This window comes from Miniopterus schreibersii (assembly GCF_964146895.1).
Source record: "Miniopterus schreibersii genome assembly, chromosome: 14".
Taxonomy (NCBI): Eukaryota; Metazoa; Chordata; class Mammalia; order Chiroptera; family Miniopteridae; genus Miniopterus; species Miniopterus schreibersii.
The window spans coordinates 41734913-41760230 of record NC_138114.1 but is presented as its reverse complement, the minus strand read 5'-3'; the positions used below and the strand labels follow the sequence as shown (position 1 = coordinate 41760230).

Sequence of the window (25318 nt, the reverse complement as noted above, 5' to 3'; positions counted from 1 at the left end):
ATAGTGGCATCGCTTGGTGTTCTAGCATCCTTCCCCAAGAAGGTTGGGGGAATAGTGGGGTACTCTGTACCAGGCAAATGTGTGAATAAAGCCTTAGATTGGTACACGGGTTCTGACAGTGCAGAGAAGAAAATATTACTACAACAAGGCCATCAAACTCTTCACCCCCATTTCAGATGTTTCACCTTGGTCCGTGGTCACAAAGCTTTATCGTGATTCTGAAGCAATACAATTCACTGTGAAAACACTACCTCTTTAAATATATTTGAAACTAGAATGGGAAAAAATGTTGAAGTACCTGGGGGGGGGGGGCGTAAATTGAATTAAACAGTAATTGTGCTCTAGGTCCAGGGCAGACAAGTGGCTTGGAAAGTCAGTTTTCCATGCAAGAGGGAGAGGTGGTGAGAAAGCCAGAGCCTGGGGCCAATGATGAGTTGGTCCCCAACCCAGGGAATTTTCCCACCATTGTGTGCGCCCTTCCCTCCTCCCCCGCCGGGAGGAGTGTCCCAGGGGAGCCCTGGGCTTAAGGCAGTGGTGTTACACAGAGTCCTGCAACCTCCCCGGTAAATGTCACAGGTTACTTACAGAGGCCCAGGTCGATCACATTTCCGGGGAGAATTCATCCTTTGTGACCCGCAGGGGGCCAGGTGGTTTAAGAAAAGAGGCTCAGGCTTGAAGGATTTAATGCTGGCCCCTTCCCCATTCCTGCCTCTTCCTGGGGGGGGGGGGGCTGGGCAGCAACCGCAGGGTAATAAACTACTTTTCATGAAAGAGATCTGGGGGGTAGGAGTGAGAGGGGCAAGTAAAGGTGGGGACAAAAAGACACAAATCCTCTCCAAGACAGAGAGCGGGGGGGGGGGGGGACACGACGGCGACACACACACGCTGGTTTCACGCCCCCCGCCCCCCGCCCCCCCTCCCTCGGAAGCCACACAGAGTTTCTGGGCCCCGCGAAGCAGCCAGGGGTGCGCCAGGCCGCCGGCTGCTCCCTCGGGCGCTGGGGGCGCGCCGGCCCGCCCCGGCCTCTCCGGCGGGGCTGCAGCCCCCTCCCCGCCGCCCCGAGCCCCTCCCCCGGGCTGGGGCCCCTCCCCGCGCGCTTCCCCTCTCCTCTCTCCCCTCCCCTCCCTTCCTCGCCCGCCCGGCCCTGCCTCCGCCTCCTGCGCCCACAGCCTCCAACGGCGCCGAGCCCCCCGGAGCCCGAGCGCGGCGAAGGGGCGCCGCCCGCCCCTCCCCAGGGCGCTGACAGCAGGCTCCCGCGTCCCCGCCCCGTCCCCTGGCCGCGGGACACACCCCCGCCCCTCCTCTGCTCTGCCAGTTCCCGCCGGACCCACCGGGCGGCGGAGAGAGCGGGCGGGCGACCGGAGCGCGGCGGCGGCGCGGGAGGGAGGGGAGCGCGGCAGGCCCGAGGGGAGCCGCCCGGGGCGCACGCGGCCCGCGAGCCCGGCGCGACCGTCCCCGCCCCGGTGCCGTACCTGGAGGCGCCCGGAGCCGGGCAGCGGCGGGCAGGGCCGGAGTGGCGGGTGGCCCCGGGGACCCGGGAAGCAGGAGGAGGAGCCGGAGCCCGGCCGGGATGAGAAGGTGACGCCGCCGGGGGGCGCCACTCGCTTTGTGGGGGAAGATGCTCGCCTACTGCGTGCAAGATGCCACCGTGGTGGACGTGGAGAAGCGGAGGAACCCCTCCAAGCACTATGTGAGTACTGCCTACTGCCCCGAAGGACTCTGCGGGGGGGGGGCTGGTCAGGGACACCCCCGGGTGGTCCCTCGCCTCTCCCTCCTCTTAAGCCCCGGAGCTAAGTGCCCACGGGGCAGCCCTGGCCTCGGGCTCCCTCTGCAGGGCTGTGACCTCCAGGGAAGCCCTTCCCAGCCTGCCTCCGCTCCCTGCCTCCCCCGGCCCCGCGTTTTCAGGGTCTGGCGTTGGAATCGCAGAGGGGCGCCCTTGTCTGTTAACAGCGGCGAAGCCCTCTGTCCGCCTGAGCGCCCGTGGGTGGCGGGGGACACCGTCCAACCCTCGCTGAGCAGCTCCCTTGGGAGGGAGCCTCTTCCCGGCCCTCGCGGGGGCCGGGGCGCTCGGGCTCACGCAGACCAGGGCGCTCCCCGAGGCTGGCCGCGGGGAAGGGAGCCCCGCGCTCGCCTCGCGCACTCGCTCTGCGCTCGGCCTCCCGGGCCTGGGCATGGATGGGGGCGGAGGGAAGCCGCGCCCCCCCTTCCCACCTCCACCCCCCGCCCCGAGCTTCGATTTCCTTCTTAAAGTCGTCGTGCCTGTCGGTATGGAGAGAATTGTGGCTTTTCCTTTTATCCCTCCTCTGGACGTGACCCTTAACCGGGTTCATTTCCTCTCAAGTGATGCTGCATCTCCAGACACGAGGAGGCAAATGTTTGCTGTGGTTTCCGAGGAACGGCTGCCCCTCCCCCCTCCTCCCCAAACTTAACGAGAAAGGGCGAAGGGTGACGGAGCCGAGCTCCGGAGGCGGGGTGGCAGGGCCGCCTTTCATCCCCAGCCCCGCCTTCCCATCCTTCACACCTTAGGAAGAACGCTCGGTGCCCTTGACGCCCGGGGACGCCCGACTGAGCAGGCTGGGCTCCTGCGCTTGAGGCGCGAGGGACGGACAGCCGGGCATCCCAACCAGAAGGACTGCATCTTATTTTCAAATTAGGCACTTAAAGGAGCATTTAAACTGCTCAAAGCATTAATTTTAACAATTAAAACAGGCTGTTGGTTGCTGCCCTAGACTGCACATTGATCTCTGAAATGCCTTTTATTTCCCTGTTGTAAGGGAACTGGGGTTTATGCTAATATCAGCCTCAGGGGAGTTTCTGCCTTTATCACAAATAGCTCTGAACTTTAGGTTTCTTATAGGAGGAACAAATTCCGCTGGGCTCAGGCTGGGGAAGAGGGAAACCATGGGGGCTGGTTCCTGACTAGCTGGAGAGGTGGGTGCCCATGGGGAACATGCCTTGACATGGTCATAGAGTTGTTCCTTTTGCTTTATTAGCCTCAGCAAGCAACTTCCCTGCTTTTTAAGGAAGCTTTTTTTGGGAGGACTTGGGTCACCAGGTGGTCATCCTGTTCCGGGGACAGATGTCCCTTTGCACATCCCAGGGCTTATTAGTTTATTATCATCAGCCTCCCTAACTTTTTTTTTTCTCAAATGTTGCAGGCTAAGTTTTAGGTATTTTTTTTTTTCTAGTCCCCAGTGAAGGTTGGTACTGCTTTCAACAGATGGCACTCTCTACTCTGAGACCCAGGCAGGTGCTTTTCCAGCTCTGGATTTTAGGTGAAACATCAAATCTTACCAATCTGACAAATGATGTCCAAGATGACAGACGTAGGGCATATTGGCCACAGGCCTGGAGTGCTGGTAAGGCCACCAGGGCCCACTGCAGAGTGCTAAGAGGTGGTTAAGTGCTGGGGCTCTGAGTGACGTTGGGCAAGTTACTTAACTTACATAAGCCTCAGTTTCCTCATTTTTAAAGGGAGGATAATAATAGTACCTACTTCATAGGGTTGTTGGGAGAATTCAATGAGATCATCCATGCAAAGCACTTAGTCCAGTTCCTGGCGCATAACAAGCAGTCATTAAATGGTAGCTTATTTTTGGTGAGATTCTGACTAAGAAAGCACTTTTCAAAAGCAGCTATTAATGGTCTGGCAAAAAGGAAGAAAGATTTTGGGTTTTAAGATTGATAATAACTTGTTTTATGTGAAAAATACAAAAGAAGTCTTGTCCAAATCCCTTGAAATGATCATTTCCTCCCTTTTTACAGACAGAATGTTTCCCAGGACATCTCTGCTTCCTATGTAAAAATCGACATGTTTGGGGCAGGGGATGATGTCACTGAACAGATGGGGTCACACAGAGCCATGAACTAACGTTGTGGAAACAGTTAAAGGAGAAAGTGTTACATGTATGAAATTGTGGAGCTGGCAGGGACCCCAGGACTCATCAGGCTCAACCCCATCATTTTACAGATGAGGAAACTGAGAACCAGATGGGGTCAAGTCACTTGCAACCCAGCTAGTCACAGCACCTGGGTCTAACTGGCCTTTTGCCTATGGTGTAGATTTTGTTCATTGAAGTATCCTACACCTAGTTGGGGTTGACCAGGAAGACAAATATCTGGTGGTAGCAAGAGGTTCCTAACACATTTGGGGCATACATGCATAGTGTTTAAGGAGAGGGTGCCCAGTAATAGAAAGTGTTGGTGGGGTTCACAACAGCAGAACGAGCAAGTTGGGGGGGCCGTGCCTCTGAAGCTTAGGATTTCCTTCTTTCTTGGCCCTTGCACTGTGGACACCACACACCAGAAGGTAAAGTGTTCTGGGTAAGACAGTCTGGTGTGGGTAGCTGGCAGGACACACTGTGCCCAAGTCACATATGTTCTGGAAGCCTCTGCACTGGAGAAGCATGCCTTCTTCCATCTCTCCTCCACTGATGGTGAGTTCTGAGTTTGTGCTTTGGCAAATTGCAGAGCAGAGTTTTATGGGATGTGCACATTAGCTGGAGGGAGCTGATGAGAGGCCTGGGGCCCATGTAGGAGGGGCTCTGCTGGCTCCAGTGCTGGGAACACAATGCAAAGGTTCTCTCAGGACATCCAGCAAAGGGCGCGCTCTTCCCCATGATGAGGGGAGCTGCTTGGACACCGAGGGTCTTGTGCTTTTGGTCTGTTTATGAAAGGCGGGCATGTGGCCTCCATCATTTGGATAATGCTGTCAGTCCCTGGCTTCCTTCCTCTCTGCCAAGCCCCTGCTCGGGGTGGGGTTTGGGGAGGGTGGGCGGCTGTTGCTTAGGCCTGGCTCCTTGGCATGGAGTTGGGCTTTTCTCTTAGCTTATATGAGCTGCCACTGGGGAGACCTTAGGTAAACTGGCTCTGGCCCCAGACCACTTGTGTTTAAAACGATCCTGATGGTGCTGGGTGCAAACTGCAGATGTCTTCATTTGCAAGTTTTCCACAAGGATATGGGTCCAGGTCCACAGAATTCTTTGCACTCACATGTATGTGTAGATGTATGTCAGGTCTCATGGTGGTAGAGAGAAGCTCTACTACCATGAAGGATTGACTGTAGAAATAATATATTCTCCCGTGTGTTTAAATCATTACAGGTTTTAGTCTTGGTTCTAGGAGCTACATTTTTAGGAATTTACCCCAGACCTGTTCATTTCTCAGCCGTTCGACTGTGGTTCCAGCCCCACTGGAGGAAGGATGTGCCACTGCGGCATGGAAAGGGTCTACTCAGGGCCAGTTCCATTAGGGAATGAGTGATATTGGGCAGAGCATGGTTGGAATCCTGCCTCTGGCTCTTCCTGGCTGTACAACCTGGGGCCAGCCACTCTGGGCTTCAGTTTCCTCGCCTGTAACCTCACAGAGCTTTGGGGAAATTGACCTGAGATAATTTGGGGTAAAGCTTCCACTCAGTACCTGGCCCCCATTGTGAGCACTCAACACACACTAGTTTCCAGCTGGTGTTCCTGGTCACCAAAACACTGAAGTACATTTAGGACCTGATAGGTGAAGCTGAGAGAAAAGGAAAGACTGAGGCAAAAAAGAAGGCCCAGCTGTTCATAGTCTGATGGGAAATTGGGCTACATGCCCCATGGAAAACACCCAACATGCAAGAGAAACACATAAGCAAGGAGCAGCTGTTCAGACCTGGATGGCTTCCTGGAGCTGATCTAGGGATGGCTTCCTGGTAAGTTGGGAAGGAATAGGGAAGGAACAGTTGGGAAGGGGGTAGAGGGGTGCTCCAGGGAAGGGCAAGGTCAGATAGGATCCTAGCTCCAAGGTCAGCACCACCCATGGGTTAACACTCTTGCCTGCTTTCTCTCTCTCTGTCACACACACGAGAACCGTTTCTTCTTCTCCAAGGAGGGAAATGATCTAGGGGTGATTCACAGGTCTGACAAGGCTCCCTGCTTATGGAACAACCAACCACATCCTTCACGGCCGTTGGAACGGGGAGCACAACCAGCCATTTATCATCGCCCTTTTTAGAGCTGAATGAGGGTTTTGGGGGGGCAAATCAGGATTGGAAGTCACTGTGTGTGGTAGAAGGCAAATGGGAAGGGAAGGGAAAAATAAACGTATTTGATGTCATAGGAGATTGGATCCAGCTCCAGAAATATAAGTGCCAGCTGCTGCATTTTCCAAAGAGATATTCCGGGTCCAGTGTGAGTTAATGGCCAGCGGAGGCTTGAATTAGAGGAGTGTTGTTAGGACTTCTGACTTTGGGTTTGCACAGCAGTCCCTTGGAAATTGCCTTCTAATTTCCTCAGCCTGAGTCACTGACGAGGCTATTTCTTGGCTAGAAAAAGTCTAACAGGCAACTTTGTTCCTCTTTTGCCTCTTGATTAAACAAATTAAAACAACTAATAGCATTATACATACAGTAGTTACACTTACTCTTCTTGAGTTCTGAGAATCCAGGAAAGGGATAATGGATTAGGACAGGGATCCAGGAACAGGAAGGGCAAGGGGTGTGTGTGGGAAATGAGGTGGAGATTCTGGCTTTGGAAATAGGTTCTGAGCCAGGGCCAGAGGTTTACTCTGCTATGGCAATTGCCAAAAATAATGGAAGCATCCAGTAGGGTGACTAGGGTTTCAGGAGGTAGATTCCCAGAGCTACGTGTGATTTCTCGCAGCTACTGCCTGTAGTGGAGTAAGTCCTAAAGGCAGGTGAATGGAGAGGTCAGGGGTCTGGACAGGAGGACAGGAGGGTGGGAGCGTGAGCCACCAGAAGGCCCCTCTCATGCCCCCAAGTAATCTCCAGGCAAGTTACCACATCAGCAAAGGAGCTGAGCAGAGACCAGTGAGGACAGAAGGGCAAGAACTAACATATACGTACCTACTACGTGCCAGGCAGTGCTGACGTCACCTTTTAGAGGGGGTCTTATTGGAACTGCGTAACAACCACGAGAGGTACGTAGGGGTTTCTATCCCCACTCTACTGATGCGGAAATTGAGACCCATAGTTCATGTGACTCTCACTCAGAATAATTCAGTGGCAAAGCTGGGATCCTCACTCTGGTCTCTGACACCCATGTCTGTGAACTTGTCGCTTTCTTCCCAGTTAGGGCTGGGTCAGGGAGAGAGGGGCATGGAAATAACCGAGGAGTCCAGGCAGCACCGCCTGAGAGGACCTGTGCATCTGGAAATCTGTGTTGTCGGAGAGCACCTGGGCTCTGGCGTCCCTGGGCTGGAATCCTGTCTCCACCATTTACTGCCATGGGACCAGTGGACGTAACTTACATCTCTTTGCCTCAGTTTCCTTATCTGTAAAAAACCAAAAAATTTAGGGTGAAATAGCACCTCTCTCATAGGGTTGTGGTGAATATTAAATGAATTAATAAACGTGAGTTTAGAACAGTACCTGGCACGTATTGAGCCCAACGTAGGTATTTGCCGTAATAATTAAGTTTGGAAGGGGGGGGACTCTGAACTAGAGTTTCAGGGAAGATTGACTAGAGCAGGCCGGCTTCATGATGGGCCTTGAGGAGTAATTAGGATGTGAATGGCGAAGAGTAGGGTTTAGGAGAGAAAAAGAGGGGAAGGGTATTTCAAGAAAGGGAAAAGCAAAGGTGCTGGAGGCAGAACACAGGAAAATATGGGCAGAACCCACGTGGGGGAGAAGGGTGAAGGGAAAGGCCACGCCAGCTTCTGAGAGCCTCACACGAGCCGAGGGAGTCGAGTTTACTGTGTAGACACCCCTGAATCTTCCCTTTCTCCCAAGGATTGTGGGGAAGCAGAGCTGATGGTCACGATGGGGTCCTCCTGGTGGGGTCCAGAGCTGGCCCTAGGGTTGTTCCTGCAGCCGTGGCTGGAACAGAGCTAGGCAAGCGCTGGAACCTTTCTCTAGTTCTGTGTTGGGGACTCTACTTGGCAGGCCAGAGCCCAGGCCCTCTCTGTTTATAGTTCTTACCCTCAGGGATCAGGCTGCCTCATAAAAGTTGATTGCACCCCGGAGGAGGTCTTGCGGAGGGAGGGTGGGCATGCGAGGAGGAGTGAGGCACCTTCTTGGGGCCTCACCAGTGGAGGGCCCCGGCTGGCAGGGCCCGAGGCAGCCATAGAATGTCATAGTGGATGGAGTGCTTTCTATCCACATCGCCAGACACAGCCAGCTGCTGCAGCACCTCAAGGGCAAGAGAGAGGAAACCCCATCCTTGTAGGGTCTGGGGGCTGATACTAAACAGCTTTCTGGGGCCCAGGATGTCTTTGAAGTCTCAGTGTTACCTGAAACGGTCCCGCTAATGTTGCCTTCTCCTTCAACATCTCTCTGAACTTGTGTTACTTTTAAATACAGTGCTTCAACCGCCTCGTCATGTATTTAACCCCACCACGCTCTCAGCTATTCCAGTAAGCCTGATTCTTTAGGGAAAACTTAATGATAAAAATAACAGCAGTTGCCCTGGCCGAGTAGCTCAGTTGGTTAGAGTGTTGTCCCCATACACCAAGGTTCCGGATTCGATCTCCAGTCAGGGCTCATACAAGAATCAACCAATGAATGCATAAGTAAGTGGCACAACAAATTGTTTTTCTCTCTCTCCCTTCCCCGCCCTTCCTCTCCCTCTTAAAAAAACAACGAAACAAAATAGCTAACGTTTCTTTTTTTTTTAATATCTTTATTGATTTCAGAGAGAGGAAGGGAGAGGGAGAGAGAGAGAGAGAGACAGAGAGAGAGAGAGAGACATCAATGATGAGAGAGTCAACATTGATTGGCTGCCTCCTGCACGCCCCCTACTGGGGATCGAGCCTGCAACCTGGGCATGTGCCCTGACCGGGAATCAAACCTCCATCTCCAGGATCATAGGTCGATGCTTTTATTGATTTGAGAGAGAGAGAGAAAGAGAAAGAGAGAAAGAAAGAGGGAGAGAGAGAAACAGAAACAATCGGTTGCCTTCCGTGTGCACCCTGTCTGGGGATCAAACCCACAACCTAGGTATGTGCCCTGATTGGGAACAGAATTCACAACCATTTGGTGTGCGGACAACACTCCAACTGAGCCACCTGGCCAGGCCTCAATTTGGTTTCTTAATCATTTGGGGGTTGCTTTACCAAAAGAAGCTGTTCCTGATCCCCCTTCCTGAGAAGCCTCGCAGCCTGGGTTGACTCAGGATCACTTTAGGCCTGCAGTGAAGGTGGCTTCACCGTGGGAATTCCACTTTGCTTCTTTCCAAGCCTATCATTTTTGTGAATGGGAAGAGACAGAACTATTTCCAGTCCCTTCTCTCCCTGCTGTTACCTGAGGGGAGGAAGTGACATCCAGGTGGCTGAGTTAGCAAAGGGGAAACAGCTGTGCTTTCTGCCCCTCCACTCCACTGCTTTCTCTGGCCCTTGACTCTCATTTCCCTTTGGCTGCCGAGGAAGCCACCCTCCCCAAGCCTGGATGGAGGTGCATGGTGAGGTGGGGGCAGAATCCTTTCCTCTGTGTGTGTCAATGCAGCATAAATTACGCAGTGGAATGTGTGGGGCCCTCCAGCCTGCCTCTGGGATCCCCAGACTGAATTTCAGAGCTGGCAGAAATCGATCACTCTTATCAGATCTGACTACAACTCCAAGGAGTAAGAGGTGGGGTGCTACTACCCGATGCTGGTAGCGGACCAGGTGGGATGTAACAGGTGGGGTAAGGGATTGTGTGGGTGTGGGCTGGTCCGTACTTTTACCCATCTCTGTGTGGTCCCTGGAGAGAGCCTTTGCCGTTTCCCTTTTTCCAGGAATATTCTCATTCAAGGTAATAAAGGAGACTTTAACCTGTCTTACGTTGAGCACCATCACCATACAGTTATGATATATTGCATTCCTATTTTGTGCCAGGACAGCCGGGCCTTTTACTTATAATCTCTGATCTCAACACAGCCCTGAAGGTATGCATTTTAATCCCATTTTACTCATATGGAGACTGAGGTTCTGAAAGTTTAGGGTGCGTTGTTCAAGTACAAAGCCAGGTGTGTTTGGCCCCTGCCCCCCAGCCTGTGCCTGTTTCACAGTCTCTCTGCCTATACACTTGGTCTGCTCTCCAGATCTGCCCTGGGGCAGCGGGGGCTTCGGCCTGCCCCACATGTTGGTTCTCTGTGGAATAATGTTCTTTGTTGAGAAAGCCTGCCTTGCTGCTTTCGCCCACCTAAGGGTTCTGAGCGAGAAGGGATTGTCCCAGTTGTTTGAAGTGGCTGCTTTGTAAACTCTTTCATGGTAGGCCCCATCCCGACCCAGCTTTATTCCGTTTCCTGATGGCCCAGACCCAAAGGGCTATTTTAAGGGACTTGCCTGTGTGGGAGAATTTCTTTGTAACAACAGAGAGGGAGGCCTGGCTGGCTTGGCATGGTGCTGGCAGTGGGGCTCTGACAGAGAAACTTCTTCCTGAATTCTGCCCCCTGGGCTGGAATTGACTCATTGAGCTCTCAGCACCCTGCCCGGCACCGGGAAGGGTCACAGTCACTTGTCAGTGAGGGCAGGGGTTCCAGAGGTGGCTGCCCACGGTTTTCTGGAGTGCTAAGCCCCAGTGGATTGGCAAACGGATCCTTCTCACACAGAATTAAGGTCTATAGTAGAACAATGTCTGAACTTCGGTTTCAAGCCGGGATTCATTATTTACTATAGTCGTCACTCATGGCAACTGGAGAAAAGCAGCCTAATTCTCCCCATGATGTGGGACGTGGCAGCTCCTGGGTGGGCAGGGAAGGTGGGGAGCTGAGTCAAAGACGGTGTGAGTGGAAGCCCCTTGTAGGTGCAGACACTGGGCTAAGGTTTCTCATCCACTGTCTCCTCTGATCCCCACAGCGACCCTACCCCATTGTCCCTGTTTTGTAGACAAGGTAACTGAGGCTCAGAGGTGAAACATAGCAGTAAATGTGACAGAGTTGGAACCCAGATCTCTCCAGCAACAAAGCCTACGGTGGTTCTGCTGTGCTCCCCGGAGTTTTGATGGATTGCCCCCCACCACGTGCTGAGGTTGTGAGTTTTCTTTTTTCCCTGCCTCCAGCTGGAAGCATCCACACATGTCAGACTAGCTGTACCTTCTCTACTCTCTGCACTCCATAGACTCTGGTCTCTGTGGCTGTATTTCTTCCTCTGCTGAGGGCACCCTTGGGGTCTCAGCCCTGGTTTGTGGCTCTGCTGGGGTACATACAGAGTGCTGAGAGCACTGCCCTGGGCTTAAGAAAGGGACTGGGCCCTGAGGGAGTGTGTGCAGTGGGCCTTCCCTTGGGAGGCTGAGGACCTGGGACTATATAGATGGCTTTATCTCCAAGAGCTTCCCGAGAGGCTGAGGGGCTAGGGAGTGCATCATGTGGGTTTCCAGATAAAACTTCAAGGGTCTGGATTAAACCCTGGCTCATCTGCCTTCTCTGACCTTCCATCCAAGCCCCCCCACTAACATGTGATGTGGTTGGAGCTGGTGGTGGCGATAAGATAACAAACCTCTCCTACCCAGAATGGACCCCTGGCAAGGTCTGGCCTCTATTTTGGGATTCTAATATTTATTCCCCTTGAATTCTTGTCCAGAGCCACTTTTGAAGTCCTGGCCCTTCAGACGCTCTGGCTGCTGGGGACTCTACATCCTGTCCTTGGGGATAGTAACTAGCATGGCATTGTGGTTGGGAACGGGGGAGTTTAATTAAGGGGCATTTTCAGCCTGCTGCTTGCTCAGGCTAAACTAGGCTCTGGCAACTGGATAAGCCCCCGAAAGGGCCTCAGGGGCAGGAGTTGGAAGTTGAGGGAAAGAGGATGAGGGCTGGGCACTGATGGCCTCTGCTACATGCACTCAGGCTCTGAAGCCTCTAACTAGCTTGTTTCACTTGGTCAAATTTCTTTATTTCCATGGGCCTCAGTTTTCTAATCTGTAAAATTGGAATAACTATAATACTATGTAGTCCATATTATTGTTATTCTGCATAGTGCTTGGCACATGACAGCTGTTCAATAAATGGCGGCTAGCCTGGCTGGCGTGGCTCAGTGGTTGAGCATCGACCTATGATCCAGGAGATCTTGGTTCAATTCCCAGTCAGGGCACATACAAGCATCAACCAATGAACGCATGGATAGGTGGAACAACAAATCAATGTTTCTGTCTCTCTTCCTATTTCTCTCTTTCAAATCAATTAAAAAAAAAAGAATGGCATTGGGTTGGTCAGCTTTTGGCAAGCCTGTATTTAGTGTGCGTGGTTGATGGAAGAGCCCCTTGAGGGATGGACCTTGATCTGATACTTATTCATATTCATTCATTCATTCATTCAACATTTGAATGTTTACTGTGTGCCAAGCACTGGGAACATGGCAGAGCAGATAAAAGTCTCAGTCCTTTTGGAGCTTACATTCTAGTAGGGGAAGGGAAACAATAAACAAATAAACTAGGTAAAATTTATAGTGTGTTAGAGAGTGATAAATGCTGTAGAGGAAACTAAGCAGGGTGAGAGGGAGAGGGAACACTGGTAGTGGTGGGAGTAGCCATTCCATGTGATAGAGTGTGGCTAGGGACAGCCCACTGTATAGCGACTTTTGAGTAAGATAGGAGGGAATGAGGCATGCAGGTATTTGGAGCCAAAGTGATTGAGGGAGAGGGAACAGCAAGTGCTAAGGCCCTGAGGTAGGATTATATCTGGCCTTTTAGGGAAAAGCAAGGAGGTTGCTATGGCTTCGTGGAGTGAGCAACAGGAAAGCTGTGGGCAATGAGGTCAGACAGGTAAAGGGGTCAAGGTGGGCCTTGTATCTCTCCCAGCACTGATCAGGGTGATCTGCTCAGCAGCGAGGCCTCCTCTTGACTTGCTGAAGGTAGAAACCAGCTGAGACACTGCTGGAGAGGTTTTTCTGGGGACTGTGCTTGGAATCTGACCCTGACTCCCTAAGAGGTACTCTCTGGGGAAATGCAGCCTCTGTCAGCAGCCTCATGAACAGGAACTCCAGGACCCCAAAGCAGTGTACATATTAGGGAATGTCACTAAGTGAACATTAGTTTTGTACCTACTGTGTGCAAGGCACTGTGCTGAAAGCAGTTCCTCCTGCTGGGAGCCAGAGGATGGTAAGCTTCTGCAGAGGCAGCAGACACCACATCTTTAACACCCCTTCCCCCATATCAGCAGACGGTCTGGATCTTGGGCCCTCTGTCAGTGGAATAAATCCATGAATGAGGCTTTATTCTATTAAAGCCCCTTCCTCCTATCCCCTTCTTCTTCTTCTTCTTCTTCTTCTTCTTCTTCTTCTTCTTCTTCTTCTTCTTCTTCTTCTTCAGAACCACAGCTTTTAATTTACTGTTGTGGAAATTTGCTTTTTGAAATGCAGAATATATATTCCTATATATAGAATATTATAAATGGTCTTAAGATTCTCAGGCCAGTCCACCAAAACCTTTCTCATCCATTGAGTGGATGGAATTTTAGCACCAAGGACCAGATGTCTCTACCACATAATGGGCTAGCCTGGGAGACTAAACTCCATGTGTAATATCCAGGAAAGCTGTCTTCCAGTGCTCACAGTGAGAAGGAACCTTCCAGCTAAATGATGGTGTAGTGATGATGATGATGATGATGATAACAGAACTAATTATGTGCCAACCATTCTTCTAAGCACTTTATTCATTTAATCCTTAAGATAACCCTATGGGAAAAGCACTGTTATGGTCTTTACTGAAGACAAAATGGAGACACAGAGAAGTTAATTTATCAAAAGTCATAAGCTAAGAGGAAGGGTTCACAGCTAGGCAGTGGCTCTCCAAAGTCCTTCAGAAAACCTTGCTTCCTGGCCTTCCAGGGAATCCTGCCAGCCAGCCTTGCCATAGCCCAGGTTGGCTGTCTGTAGACACTATGCGCAGGACCCTTGTCGTTGGGTGACCACCACAAGTGTGAAGTTAACAAATGTCCAGAGTCAGGGAACCAAAGCCACGGGTGGCAGACAGGAGCAGCCCTTCTTTGTTCCTGCGGCAGGAAAAACCATTTGTTCCTGGAACCTGACACCGCAGGGGGTGGGTTTGCTGTGTTGGTTGTCTTCCTAGGCCATTTACAAGTCCAGCACATGGGGCTGGGGAGGGGGTGGGGTGGGGTGGGGAACAGTGTGTTTGTTGGTAGGGGCCAGATTAGAGTGTCTGGCAAGATGTTTCTGACACCTAGACCATTCAACTCTCAGCAGAGCCCAGCAGGTGGCTGGAGCTGTTGCTTTAGTTGGGAGGGAGTACCCTTCCCACCCTGCCTTGTTCAGTTTATTGTTGGAATGAGGTGGGTCCTAACCAGTCTTTCCCCTCTTTCTGCACCCCAAAATAAACAGCAGCTGTTGACTACATAGTCTCTGTCTGCTGCCAGCCTGTCAGCAGCCCCTGGCACTTGCTTGTCCTGCCCCATTTGAGTTTAATGGCATGGGATGTTGGGGGCCCTTTGGCTTTGCCCCGCAGAGCCTGCCTTGTTGGTCAGCTGGCATCCCTTCTTCCAGATAGCACTGGCCTGTTGACCACCCACTGGCACTGTCCCCTCTGCCCTGCACGTCCTCATGGTGGTGACAAACTCAGGCTCCAAAGTTTGACATTCTGGCTCTGCCACTAAGCTGGTGGCTTTGGATAGGCAGCTTAACTCTGAGCTTTAGATTCCTTCTGGGTAAAATCAGGTAATGCTATCTATACCACAGTATGTCCTGAGGATTAAGACCTGCCGTAGTGGAGCTAGAGTGGAGTCAATGAAGCCAGACTGACTGATTTGCACCCTAGCTTTGCCACTCAGGAGTTTCATGACCTTGGGGGAGGCGCGGAAGCTCTCCACACCTCAGTTTTCTCATCTCTATGGCAGAGATAATAAAAGCATCTCCCAGGTTGATGGTGAAGATTAAGTGGGGACAGTGCCAGGCACAGGGTGAGAGCTCAATGAATGCAATAGCGTGTGCTCCCCTTGCCAGATAAGGCAGAGCATCCCCTGAAGAATCATTCACGGGTGCATATTTGAGAGATGACAGGATTACTCTTCCCCTAACCTGACTTTTGGGTCTGTGTGGCTGAGCTAATTTGCTTGGCTTTGTTTCTAGCCTGTGATCAGAACCTCCACTTAAGGGGCCAAGGTGGTGGTAGAATTGGCTATAAAGCAGGATGGAGGCACAAAAAAGGAGAGCTGGGTTTCTGTTCTCCTTGGCTGAGGTTCTGCTGATGTAATTAATGGAAAGAAGACTGTGTCTGCCTGTGGCCAGGACTGCCTTGAGCTGGTGGGCAGATCCCCTGGAGGGTCAACTAGTTATCTCTGCTGACATGTGAGCCCCAAGGCGTTCTTCCATATGATCTCCACAACCTCCCTGTGGGCCAGCTTGTGTTGGCTTCTCCCTGGCTTCAGAGTCTGGGAAACTCTAGTTATCTCTGACTTTTCTTTGCATTTCCCGCCCCCCCCCATTTGGAAAGATTGTACTGGGAACCCCCATTAGAGCATTCAGACTAAAAAGTCATCAATCTAAAAAAACACTTGACCCTAATTGTGTTGGCCCACAGTGCCAGATGCCACTGTTGGCACTCCCCTCCTGCCCCCAGTAAAGAGACCCTCACTCAAGACAGAGTGTTTGCCCTGTCTCCCCAGGAGCCTGGCCCTTTAAGACAGGTGGCTGGGCATGCTGTGTCCCCCCCCCCCCCCCACTGCCTTTGTCAATTTTTGTGGGAGGAAAGAGGTCAGTGGTAGTTCTACTCCCAACATTTGGGGATGTGGCCTTCTGATAGTGAAGAGAATGGAGCCTGCGCTCTACAGGGGGAATGTAGCAAAGTAGTTTAGAGCAGAGGCTCTGGAAGCAGATTGCCTAAATGCACATTTCGGCTCTACCATTTATTTCTGTATGGCCTTTTTGTTGTTGTTGCTAATTCTTACCCAAGGATCTTTTTCCCATTGATTTTTAGAGAGTGGAACGGAAGTGGAGGGGGGGAGAGAGAAAAACATCGATGTGAGAGTGACACATCAATTTGTTGCCTCCCACACACGTCCCGACTGGGGCACAGATCCAACCTGCAACCCAGGTGTCCTTGACCGGGAATCGAACCCAAGACTTTGTGTGGCCTTGAGCAAATCATTTAGTCTCTGTAAAATGGGGGATAAGAACAGTACCTTCCTCATAAGGTTGCTGGGAAGATTACGTGAGATAAACCATGAGATAAACCATGAGATAAGCTGTATAACAATGCCTGAGGCACAGTTGGTGCTAGTTAGTGTTACTGTTGTCACAGGAGCCTGCATAGCAGGTGGAGTCAGCCAGAGCCTCTGGGGCCTGAGGGATGTCTATTTAGAGCCCTTGAGAGGCCCTCTCACCCTGTGGTGTTTGAGACAGAGGCATCTTGGATGGAGCTCGTGGCATGTTCTAGAGGAAGGGAGTGTAAGGATTTAGATGTGACATTTTCTAGCTAATGCAGTTTCCTCAGTTACCTGTGCCCTTGACGTGCATGCAAGGTCACTGTGAGAACTCGAGACAGCGTAAAGCATCCAGCAGTCACTCTCCATAGTGGTTGCTTAAACAGCCGTGAGGCTTGGCAAGGGAACCCAGAGGATGGTCAGTGGGCTCCAGCCTGACTTTTCTGGCTGGGAGCCTTGAGGTACACTCTTTTTCATGACTCTGTGATGAGCAGCCTCTGGGTGTTTGTACCTTCTGCTGTTATCGGCAGTGTCCCAGCTTGCAGAGGGCCTCCCAGATGTTATCTCTGCCTCTGAGGGGCCCTCCAGGAAGTGACAAGGGTCTCCTGCCTGTTTCACAAATGAGGAAAAGCTTGGAGAGGACGTGACTTCCCTAAGTGTGGAGGGCATTACTGATGCTCTGCCCCATAGCAGGGCTTACCTGAGTTCACCTGCAGCGGTTTCCAGTGGTTTCCAGCCCGCTGACACCCTGCAAGCTCCCCCCACCCGTCTCCCCACCTCATCTCTCCGTGTGAGGGTTTTCTCCAACCCTGTGGTTCTATGGGAGCTTGGTCTGCCCCAGTAGGTGCACCTAGGGAAGGTCAGGGGAAGAGGTGGGGGTGAATTGTCCTCCCAGGGGGTTACCCTCAAAAAGTGGGGGATAGGAGATGTGTCCCAGACACCTGCTCTCTAGTAGGAGGATTCTGAGGCGAGTTCCAGCCAGAACCTCAGCAGATAGATCCCCAATAGGACTGAGCCCCAGATCTCCACAGAGGTAACCTGCCGGTTAAGACAGACACCTTTACCAGCTTCTACCCTTTCCTGGCCTGACTTTCTATACTTCCTCTCTTACTTAGACTTCCTGGAATCAGCTCCCTGATAAACAGCCTGCACCCCAAGCTTCGTCTCAGGGTTGCTTTGGGACAAACCCAAATCATGATAGCAAACAGCTGCTAGCAGGTGGTGGAGCTGGGACTGAAAACCTGTCTGTAACTCAGTTCCCCAGGCTAGCCGTCCTTCTGGAGATTTCTGGGGCTTTTGTTATAGAGGAGTCAGAAAAGAGCCTTGTTTGATGCAGGTCACTTTAGGTAAGGAGGACAGTTTCCGGATGAGTCAGAGGCAACGAGGCTGAAGAATACTTGTACAGCAGCTTCTAGGGACTCATCAGAGGAGTCCATGCAAGCATGACCAGAGAAGCTGGGCCCTGGAAACGTGGGAATCTGACCGTATATAGACTTGCCCCAGGAAAGAGATAAACAAACAAGGGACTTATAGATAAACAGAAATCTAGGATCTTTATCATCACAGGTCCGGCTGGGAGGAGCAGGGTAAATGTCTGAGGAATTGGAGGCTGGAAGCTGCTGGCAGCTGTGCCAAGAGCAAGGAGACATATATGACCTTGGCACTGTTGTTTGTCGTAAAATTGCTGTCTGTATCTGGCTGGTTGTATCTGCTGTAATCAGGCTACTGGGCAGGGAGTTGGACATTATTAACCTTAAAGTTCTTGTGACAATGTTTGAAACTGTGGTGAGACTGGGTGTCCTTATAGATGGCAACACATCTTTAGGAAAGTCAAGGGAGAAAGGAGGAGTGTGTGTGTGTGTGTGTGTGTGTGTGTGTGTGGAGTGCATGTGTATCTGGGGGGGTGTTGTATATGCGTGTGTGTTAGTAGGTGTTTGGGTGTGGTGTTTGTGAATGTGTGTTTGGGGGGGTGTCTATGTGTGTTTGGGTGTGGTATGTTATGTGTGGGGGTGGTGTGTTTGGAGATGTGAGTGTGTGAGTGTGTGTGTATGTATGTGTGTGAGATGATCATTGTTTGTCAGAAAAGACCATCTTTTATCCTTGAGAAGTCCTTATGGTCAGGCTAAGGGGTCCAAGGATACTTAAATTTTAGTGTATAACAGTCTCATAGATGCTCATATATACTTACAATAACTATTTGTAAATTTTTCTCGTGTCTCTTCTGTGCCAGACCTCATTTCACTCTCACAGCAGGTCGTGTTTCTCCCACTTTATAGGTAAGGAAACTGGGAATCAGAAAGGTTAGGTCACTCTCAGTGGCACAGCTAGTAAGTGGCAGAACTGGGATTTGATCAGCTTCCTGACTTCGGTCCTCTCCTGCTTCCTCGATGTGGAGTGTGAGCTGGTCGGTGGGGGTCTCCTGCGGCTTTGCACGTGCAGAAAGGGCACTTGCTCTAGAAACATTACTTCTAGCTCCAGTGGAGGCCTCGGCGAAAGTGCGGGAGCAGGAAGGCTGTGAGGCTGGGCTGGGTGAAGAGGCTGGTGTAGGTGAGCCCGGAAGACCTGTTCCCAGGAAAAAGTTGTTGTGACCCCAGAGTGGGGTGAAGATGGAGAAGGGGCTGCAAGAAAGGCAGGGTAGAATCGAGGAGGGGCTCGGAGGAAGCTGGAGAAGTCCTTGAGTTCATCCCCTGGGCCTAGTGTAAATGTTTTAGTTGGGTAAGGAACCTTATGCTTGATTTTAATCCCCCAAGAGCAAATGTTAATCTCCCTTCTGTTTGTTGCTGTGGAAAGGTTACCTGTCCAGGTGTGTGGGGATGGGGCAGTGCAGATCTGTCCATGTTATCTGATAAGTGATTTAACCTCTAGTAAGGAGATGAGTAGAGGAACAGGCATTTCCAGTCTGGATTCCTGGAAGGAGTAGAGAGAGGGTAGACATTTCATCACTGTAAATTCTTGGTTGACCGAGGCAGTGGGGCCATGGGATTGCCTGGCTGTTCCCGCCCATGGGAGCTCATGTCAGGGAATAGGAAATCCCACGGAAGCTGCAGTCCCAGACAAGACTTTGCATGGGGCATTTGTGATTTACTCATAGGGCTCAGATACCCTTTGGTTCCCAGAGTTGCTGGGAGAGAGCCCCCTGGTACCCAAGCCAGCTTGGTGACTCCAGCTCCTCCAGAGCAGACAGTTCCTCCATGTGCTCCCAGATTCTTAAAGGGTGACCTCTTCCCCACCCACGTGCCCATAACATCAGTCGAGGTGAATCTTAGGAAGTTGGCAGACTCATGCAAGTCACCCTGAGCAGCAGGAATTTTCAAAACCTGTCCTCTAATAAGTTCTCAGCCTTAATTCTATTATTATTGGGTGTTAACACAGTGGTAATAATGGTTATGGGTTTGTTTGGCTCTCTGCTGATTTGGATTAGGATGTGATATGGTGCAGCACTTACAGGCCTCTCAGAGTCCGACGCAGCCATGTGACATTGGACAGGTTCTTTAATCTCCCAGAGCCTTATCTGTAAAGTAGGGATAATAAGAGTAGCGCAGACACCTAGAGTTGGCGACTGGCATAGAAGTGATAGGAATGGATTTCCCCCCTACCACCTTGAAGCTGACCAAGGCCGGTCTTTTAGGGAAATGATGAACTTGTCGGCGGTTTATTCCCATTACTTCCTCTGGCCTGGCGAGCAGTGTGGGGGAAGGGTGGAAACCGAGCAAAGCCTTCACTGATCTGTGCCCCAGGGACTCTCCTTCCGGGAGGGGGGATGGAGAGAGAAACAAGAAAAGTATCTTTATTTGTTTTTTAATGTTGACTAACTCCCCAGCCCCCTTACCAATTTCTGGTGAAAGTTGCTGTGTTCCTGGTCAAGCTCTCTTCCCTGGAGACACAGGGTCATGGGACTTCTCTCTTGGGGGCAGTTCATGGGGAAGTCACCAAGTGCTTTGGAGTCCTCTGTGTGGAGTCAGACTGCATTTATTTCTTCTCGAGCTAGAGCTGGCCCAATGCAAAACTGGGGAATCTGTTAGGAGGCGTTCAGCGGCAAGTAACAAAATCCCATCTGAAACTGTCTTAAAGCACTCGGAAATTTATCATCACACCTTCAAGGCAGTTCGGAAGTACAGAGTAAGGAATTATTTTATTTTTATTGTTGAGAGTATTACAAATGTCTTCCCCTTTTTTCCTCCCCTTGCCCCCCACCACCTGGTTCCTGTCCCCCCCTAGGCCTTCACCACCCTATTGTCTGTGTTCATGGGCAATGCATATATGCATATAAGCTCTTTGGAATTATAATTTTAAAAAACTGTCCCCCATTAACATTTATATTGTTTCCAACTGTTTTTTTCTTTTTTGACATTGTACACAATGTTGCCCCAAACATCCATATATATCTTTGGGAAGTTGGGCTACAATTCCTGTAGGATAAATTATTGGAGGGACATTGACAGGTAAGAGAGTCTGGGGTTTCTGTTGGGTAAAGAGCCCACCTCGGAGTGGAGCTGATCTGTTCAATGCCTTAGCGGAGTTCACTGTATATTAGGAAGAGGATAGCATCCACTGAGGTGTGGTGGTTGCCTTTGGAGTGGAACCTCACTGCTGCTGTGGTCAGCTGGGAACTCATTTTCCATCGCTTTCACTCCTTTGGCACCACCGCTCAGGACTTCAGTCTGGAGCTCCCTAAGGGGTCTCAACCCTTGTAGTCGGTCCAACTCCCAGTGGACCTGGCAGATGCACACCAGAGTAACCTTCTGTGGCACTGCTTTAGCTGGGTCGCTTTCTTGCTCAACAACCCTCAGTGTCTCCCTATTGCTTAGCAGACTAAATTAGCCTCTGCTAGGAATTTAGGGCTTGAGTAGGGTGGGAGGACTGGATGGGGGAACGATATCAAGACTCCCTTCTTGCCTGTCCAGCATGGCTCAGTGAGTGAACATCGACCCACGAACCAGGAGATCACAGTAGGATTCCCGGTCAGGGCACATGCCGGGGTTTCAAGCTCAATTACCAGTGGGGGGGCGTGTAGGAGGCAGCCAGTGGATGACTCTTATCATTGATGTTTCTGTCTCTCCCTCTCCCTTCCTCTCTAAAATCAATAAAAACATATTTTTTTTAAAAAAAGACTCCCTTCTTGCCCTTGTAGAACTATAGTCTAAGAGAGAGACCCCCACATGAGCTAGCTAAGTAGGATGAAATGAATGTTCTGCGGAGATACAACAGCAGGTGGTATGGAAGCTTCCAGGAGGGAACTGTTCACCACAATGGGACCTGGTGTGTGCACACATGAGTACATGCATATCTGTTTTAATGGGCCATTTACTGTGTAGCCCACACTGTTGAGGGCTTTTTTTCCCTCTCCCATTTAATTCTCACAACAACCCTGTGAGGTAGGTAATAACCCAGAGGGAAGAGACTTGGCCAGGGTAGCAGAGCCAGGGGTCGATGGGGCTGGGAGTCAGAGCCAGGCGTCCTGGGCTCCTGAGCTTTTGATCTTAATCCTTAGGTTACTGAAGGAGGAACGGGGGAAAGGTAGGCCACCCCTGGGGAGGCAGGGGTAGAGCAGGCAGACGATGGGGAGCAGTGAGGAACCCAGATGTGGCAACTGGGGCACCAGGAGAGACTGGGGTACAGGGCTGGAATGTTGTGTTTGGGAGTTCAGACTTCCCTGCAAGTACACGGAGCCTCGGGAGGTGTTGCTTGACACAGCCCAGTGTGTGTTTAAAGATGAAACCCCACACGTGGTGTGAAGGATTGATTGAACTCAAGAGACTGGAGAAACCTGGAAGACCAGTTGGGAGGTGATGGCGGTGTGGTGCAGCCTCATCTGATATGTGGGCCAGGTTCTCAAGTCAGCGAGGAGGGTCAATATCCCCCTTAAAAATCTCTTAAATGGCCCATCCAGTTCAGTGTCAAGGGCACTTTGTATTTGACTCTGTGCAGCGTGAGAACCACTGAACTGAGTAAAAGAGAAACGAAAGGCACGTCAATAGCCCTCATCAGGCATCCAGACCAGCCCACCCGTAACCCAACGGGTGGGCTGGGGGTGGGGTAGGGTTGCAGCCTGCCTGCAAGGCTGACTCCGTTCTGCTTTAAGATTAAGCCTCTATCACCTGCAGCCTCGTTAGGGGGTTTATGGTCGGAAGGATGGACCCAGACAGTGGTGTTAGCGCCAGAGGGATGTGATTCCGCACAGCCAGTGGAAATCTGGCCTTGTGGCCTTTCTCTGTCCAGGTTTTCCCCACTTTTCACCATTCCTCTTATCTTCTTGTATAACCCTGTTCCACTTCCTAAATGAAGATGTTTCCTATCCTCTTGCTTCTATTTTTCAATTCATTGCCCATTGTCATCATAGCAGAACCCTCCTCCTGCTTTATTTCTATTTTCCCCCTTTCTCCTCAATCCTGACTCCTGTCCCTTTCCCGCTGAAGCATCCACCCTAACCTGTTTAATGTAAACCCATGTTTATATCAAACTCAGAAAATAGGTTGTGCTGTTTGAGTGTGTGGTTTGTAATCTCCATTCGTATTGTGCTGTAGATTTTGTTTGGTAATTTCCCTTTTTACTCCATAATATGTTTATAAGATCTGTTAGCACTGTTTGCGTCTGTTGTTTCTGACTGTTGCAGTGTTCCATAGCGGCACCCAGCACAGTCTACTTATTCACTCCCCTCTCAGTGACACTGAGGTTGCCTCCAGTGCTCTCTACTGCAAACACTGCTGCAGTAAACACACCATAGACTGCACCCCTGGCAGACTGCACCCCAGGCAGACTGCAGAGTCTTCTCCAGCATGTACACCCAGGAGGGGGGAGTGCTGCTGGGGCACAGTGCATGCACAGACTTAGTTTAAATCAGTCCAACCATATTGCTTTTCAGAACGGCTTTGCAGTTTATACACCTCTCAGCAGTGAGCCAGGGTCCCCATCTCCCTACATCCCCCCCAGCACTTGGTATTACCCAGAAGAGTAGGTCATTTTCCTCTCTCCCTTCCAGAGGGGACCTGCCAAGCGGCTGGCACTTCTTCCCAAGGACAATCCAACTGAGGTTGGAAGACGTAATGAATTTTCATGTCTTCATATCATTCCTTCCTGGCCGGTCTCCCTTGCTTGTAATTTCATAATTCCCTACCTAGTTCTCACTAATGGGACCAGAAACCTAAAACCTCTCTCCATTATCTTCCAAGAACTCAACCAGCCTTTCAAAACTAAACCTCCTTTGTTTTTTCAACTTAATCTGAAATAAGCCCTTCTTATCTTGTTTTCCCACTTTGCTCAGTGCCTCGAAGGCTCCCTGGTCATTCTGTGTATTGAGGCAGGAATGGCCCTTGAAAGGTATTGCTTCACCTGTCTGCCACGGTGGGGGTAGGGCTGCAGACCCTCCCCGGATGTTACTCCCACCACAGAAGCCAGGTTTGGGATTTAGCTCTGTTTAAATTGTGGCCTGAAGCCTTGTTTGCAAATGGAAATAAGTTGGGCCTGTTTGCTGGGGATAATTATAGGAAATAATTATCTAGATACTGTCCAACTTTTGGGTTGAACCGTTTGGTTGATAATTATAATTGTCCTATGGCAGTTGCTGGAGTGGGCTATTATTGAAGTCTTATACCTTTTCTGGTTCCAGAAAGGCGTAAATGTGGCTTTAGGTCCGATGTTAGATATGTGTTATGTGTTTGCCTGATCTGTCCAATTACACTGTGAGCCCCCCCTCCCCCACCTTGCTCCACAGAGCTTTACACTTAGCAGGTGCTCAGTAAATACTTGTTGGGTGGTTGACACAGGATTACATGTTAATCCCTCATCTTCAAAGGCTAGAACCAGACCTATTTAAAAAACAAATGACCCTCCCTTTAAAAAGTGGCATTACCTTCTTGTCCTCACAAAGTGTTCATTTTAGTCCCATTTATTGCTTTTGGGGGTGGGGGGTCTTGGAGGAGTGACTCAGAGAGCCTCTTTAACTTAAAAGAGGCATAATAAACTACACTCTGTAGAGAAGACCGGATGCCAGCGTGTGTCCCAGAACTGGGTTGGGAGCACAACACTCTAGATGGTTCCTTTGCTCACCCCACCCCCGCCTGCAGGGCTTGCTGCCCATAGCAGTGTGTGGTATCCTACAGATCGCCATTAAATAAACAGTCCCTTGAAAACACAACATTAAAAAAAAAAATGCCGCCTATGTATTGTATCAGGAGAGCTAAATATTATGGAAAAGGCCAAATATTTCCACTGTGTTAAGAAAATAAGAAGCCGGCCTCATGGAACTTCCCACTCAGTGGGCAGAAGATGTGGTGGAGACTTCAAAAGAAGGAAGAACTATCAAGACAGCATGAGCTGTGACGGGTGACTGCACCCCTGGAAACACAAAGTGTGTGTATGTGTGTGCCACATGCGGCTGCAGAAGTTTCGACAGCGCCTTTCACCTGAGACATAAATTAATGCACCAGTGTATGTACCGTGGCTCACCCAAGCAGTGGTCCGACTGTGACTCGGGCTGGGGGTGAGGCTAGGAGGAGGGGAGGAAGCGCAGAACAGAGACCCCCTTTGTTCTCACAGGACCCGAAAGGCAGATTCACAGGAAGAGACTCCTCATCCTGCGTCTGAAATGAAGGTGGACACTCTGGCCATGGGGCTGATGGCTCTAGCAGAGGCCCTGCCCTTGGGCTCCAGGCAGTGTCTCAGCCAAGGAGGGGCCCTTTGACCCAGCAGTGGAGTATCTGAGCGATGAGATCCTGGCATCTCCAGCCCACCTCCCTTTACCGGGTTGAGCTTGTGAAGCCGGGGGAAAGCTGTAGGCCAGGCAGCCTGACTTTCATTGGAAAGAGACCAGGAATCATCTTGCTTTTATTAAAAAGTTAGGCTGGGTTATCTCAGGGAAGACGATGCTTCGAAGTTGACCAAGTTCTAAGCGGCTGGCCTGCCTGCTTTAACGAGCTGGGGGAAGCTCATTTGGGGAGTGGCAGTAAAACCGCTCACCGGGCTTGCAATGTGAGAATGTTCTTAAACCTGAGAATGTTGTCCATGAATCATCGGTAAGGCCTCCCAGGTGTGGGGAATGGACTCTTGTTCCTTCTGCCGAGTTGGGACTTGGCACTCTGACTAGCTTCCTAGCTTTCTCTCCGCTAGCACAAGCCTTCTCCCTCTGCTGGGTGTGGCCACCTACGTGGTGATGCGTGGGCTCAGCGGCCCGTCCTGACTCAAAGTGGTGACACAGAGAACCGCAGCATCTTGTTACAGACTTCCTCCCTCGCTCCCAGAAGCTGTGCCTGCCCATGCTG

General features: G+C 51.0%; 1 protein-coding gene across 2 annotated transcripts in view; it reads left to right on the top strand.

Annotated features, from left to right (window-relative positions):
- Nucleotides 1–1398: 1398 nt before the first annotated feature.
- Nucleotides 1399–25318, top strand: part of SH3PXD2A (SH3 and PX domains 2A) — a 206272-nt gene continuing 182352 nt past the window's right edge. For both annotated transcript variants that reach the window (XM_081158959.1, XM_081158958.1), the window contains exon 1: nt 1399–1690. In XM_081158959.1, coding sequence (XP_081015085.1) covers nt 1619–1690 — 72 coding nt within the window. In that variant the 5' untranslated portion in view covers nt 1399–1618. The remainder of the gene's footprint in view (nt 1691–25318) is intronic.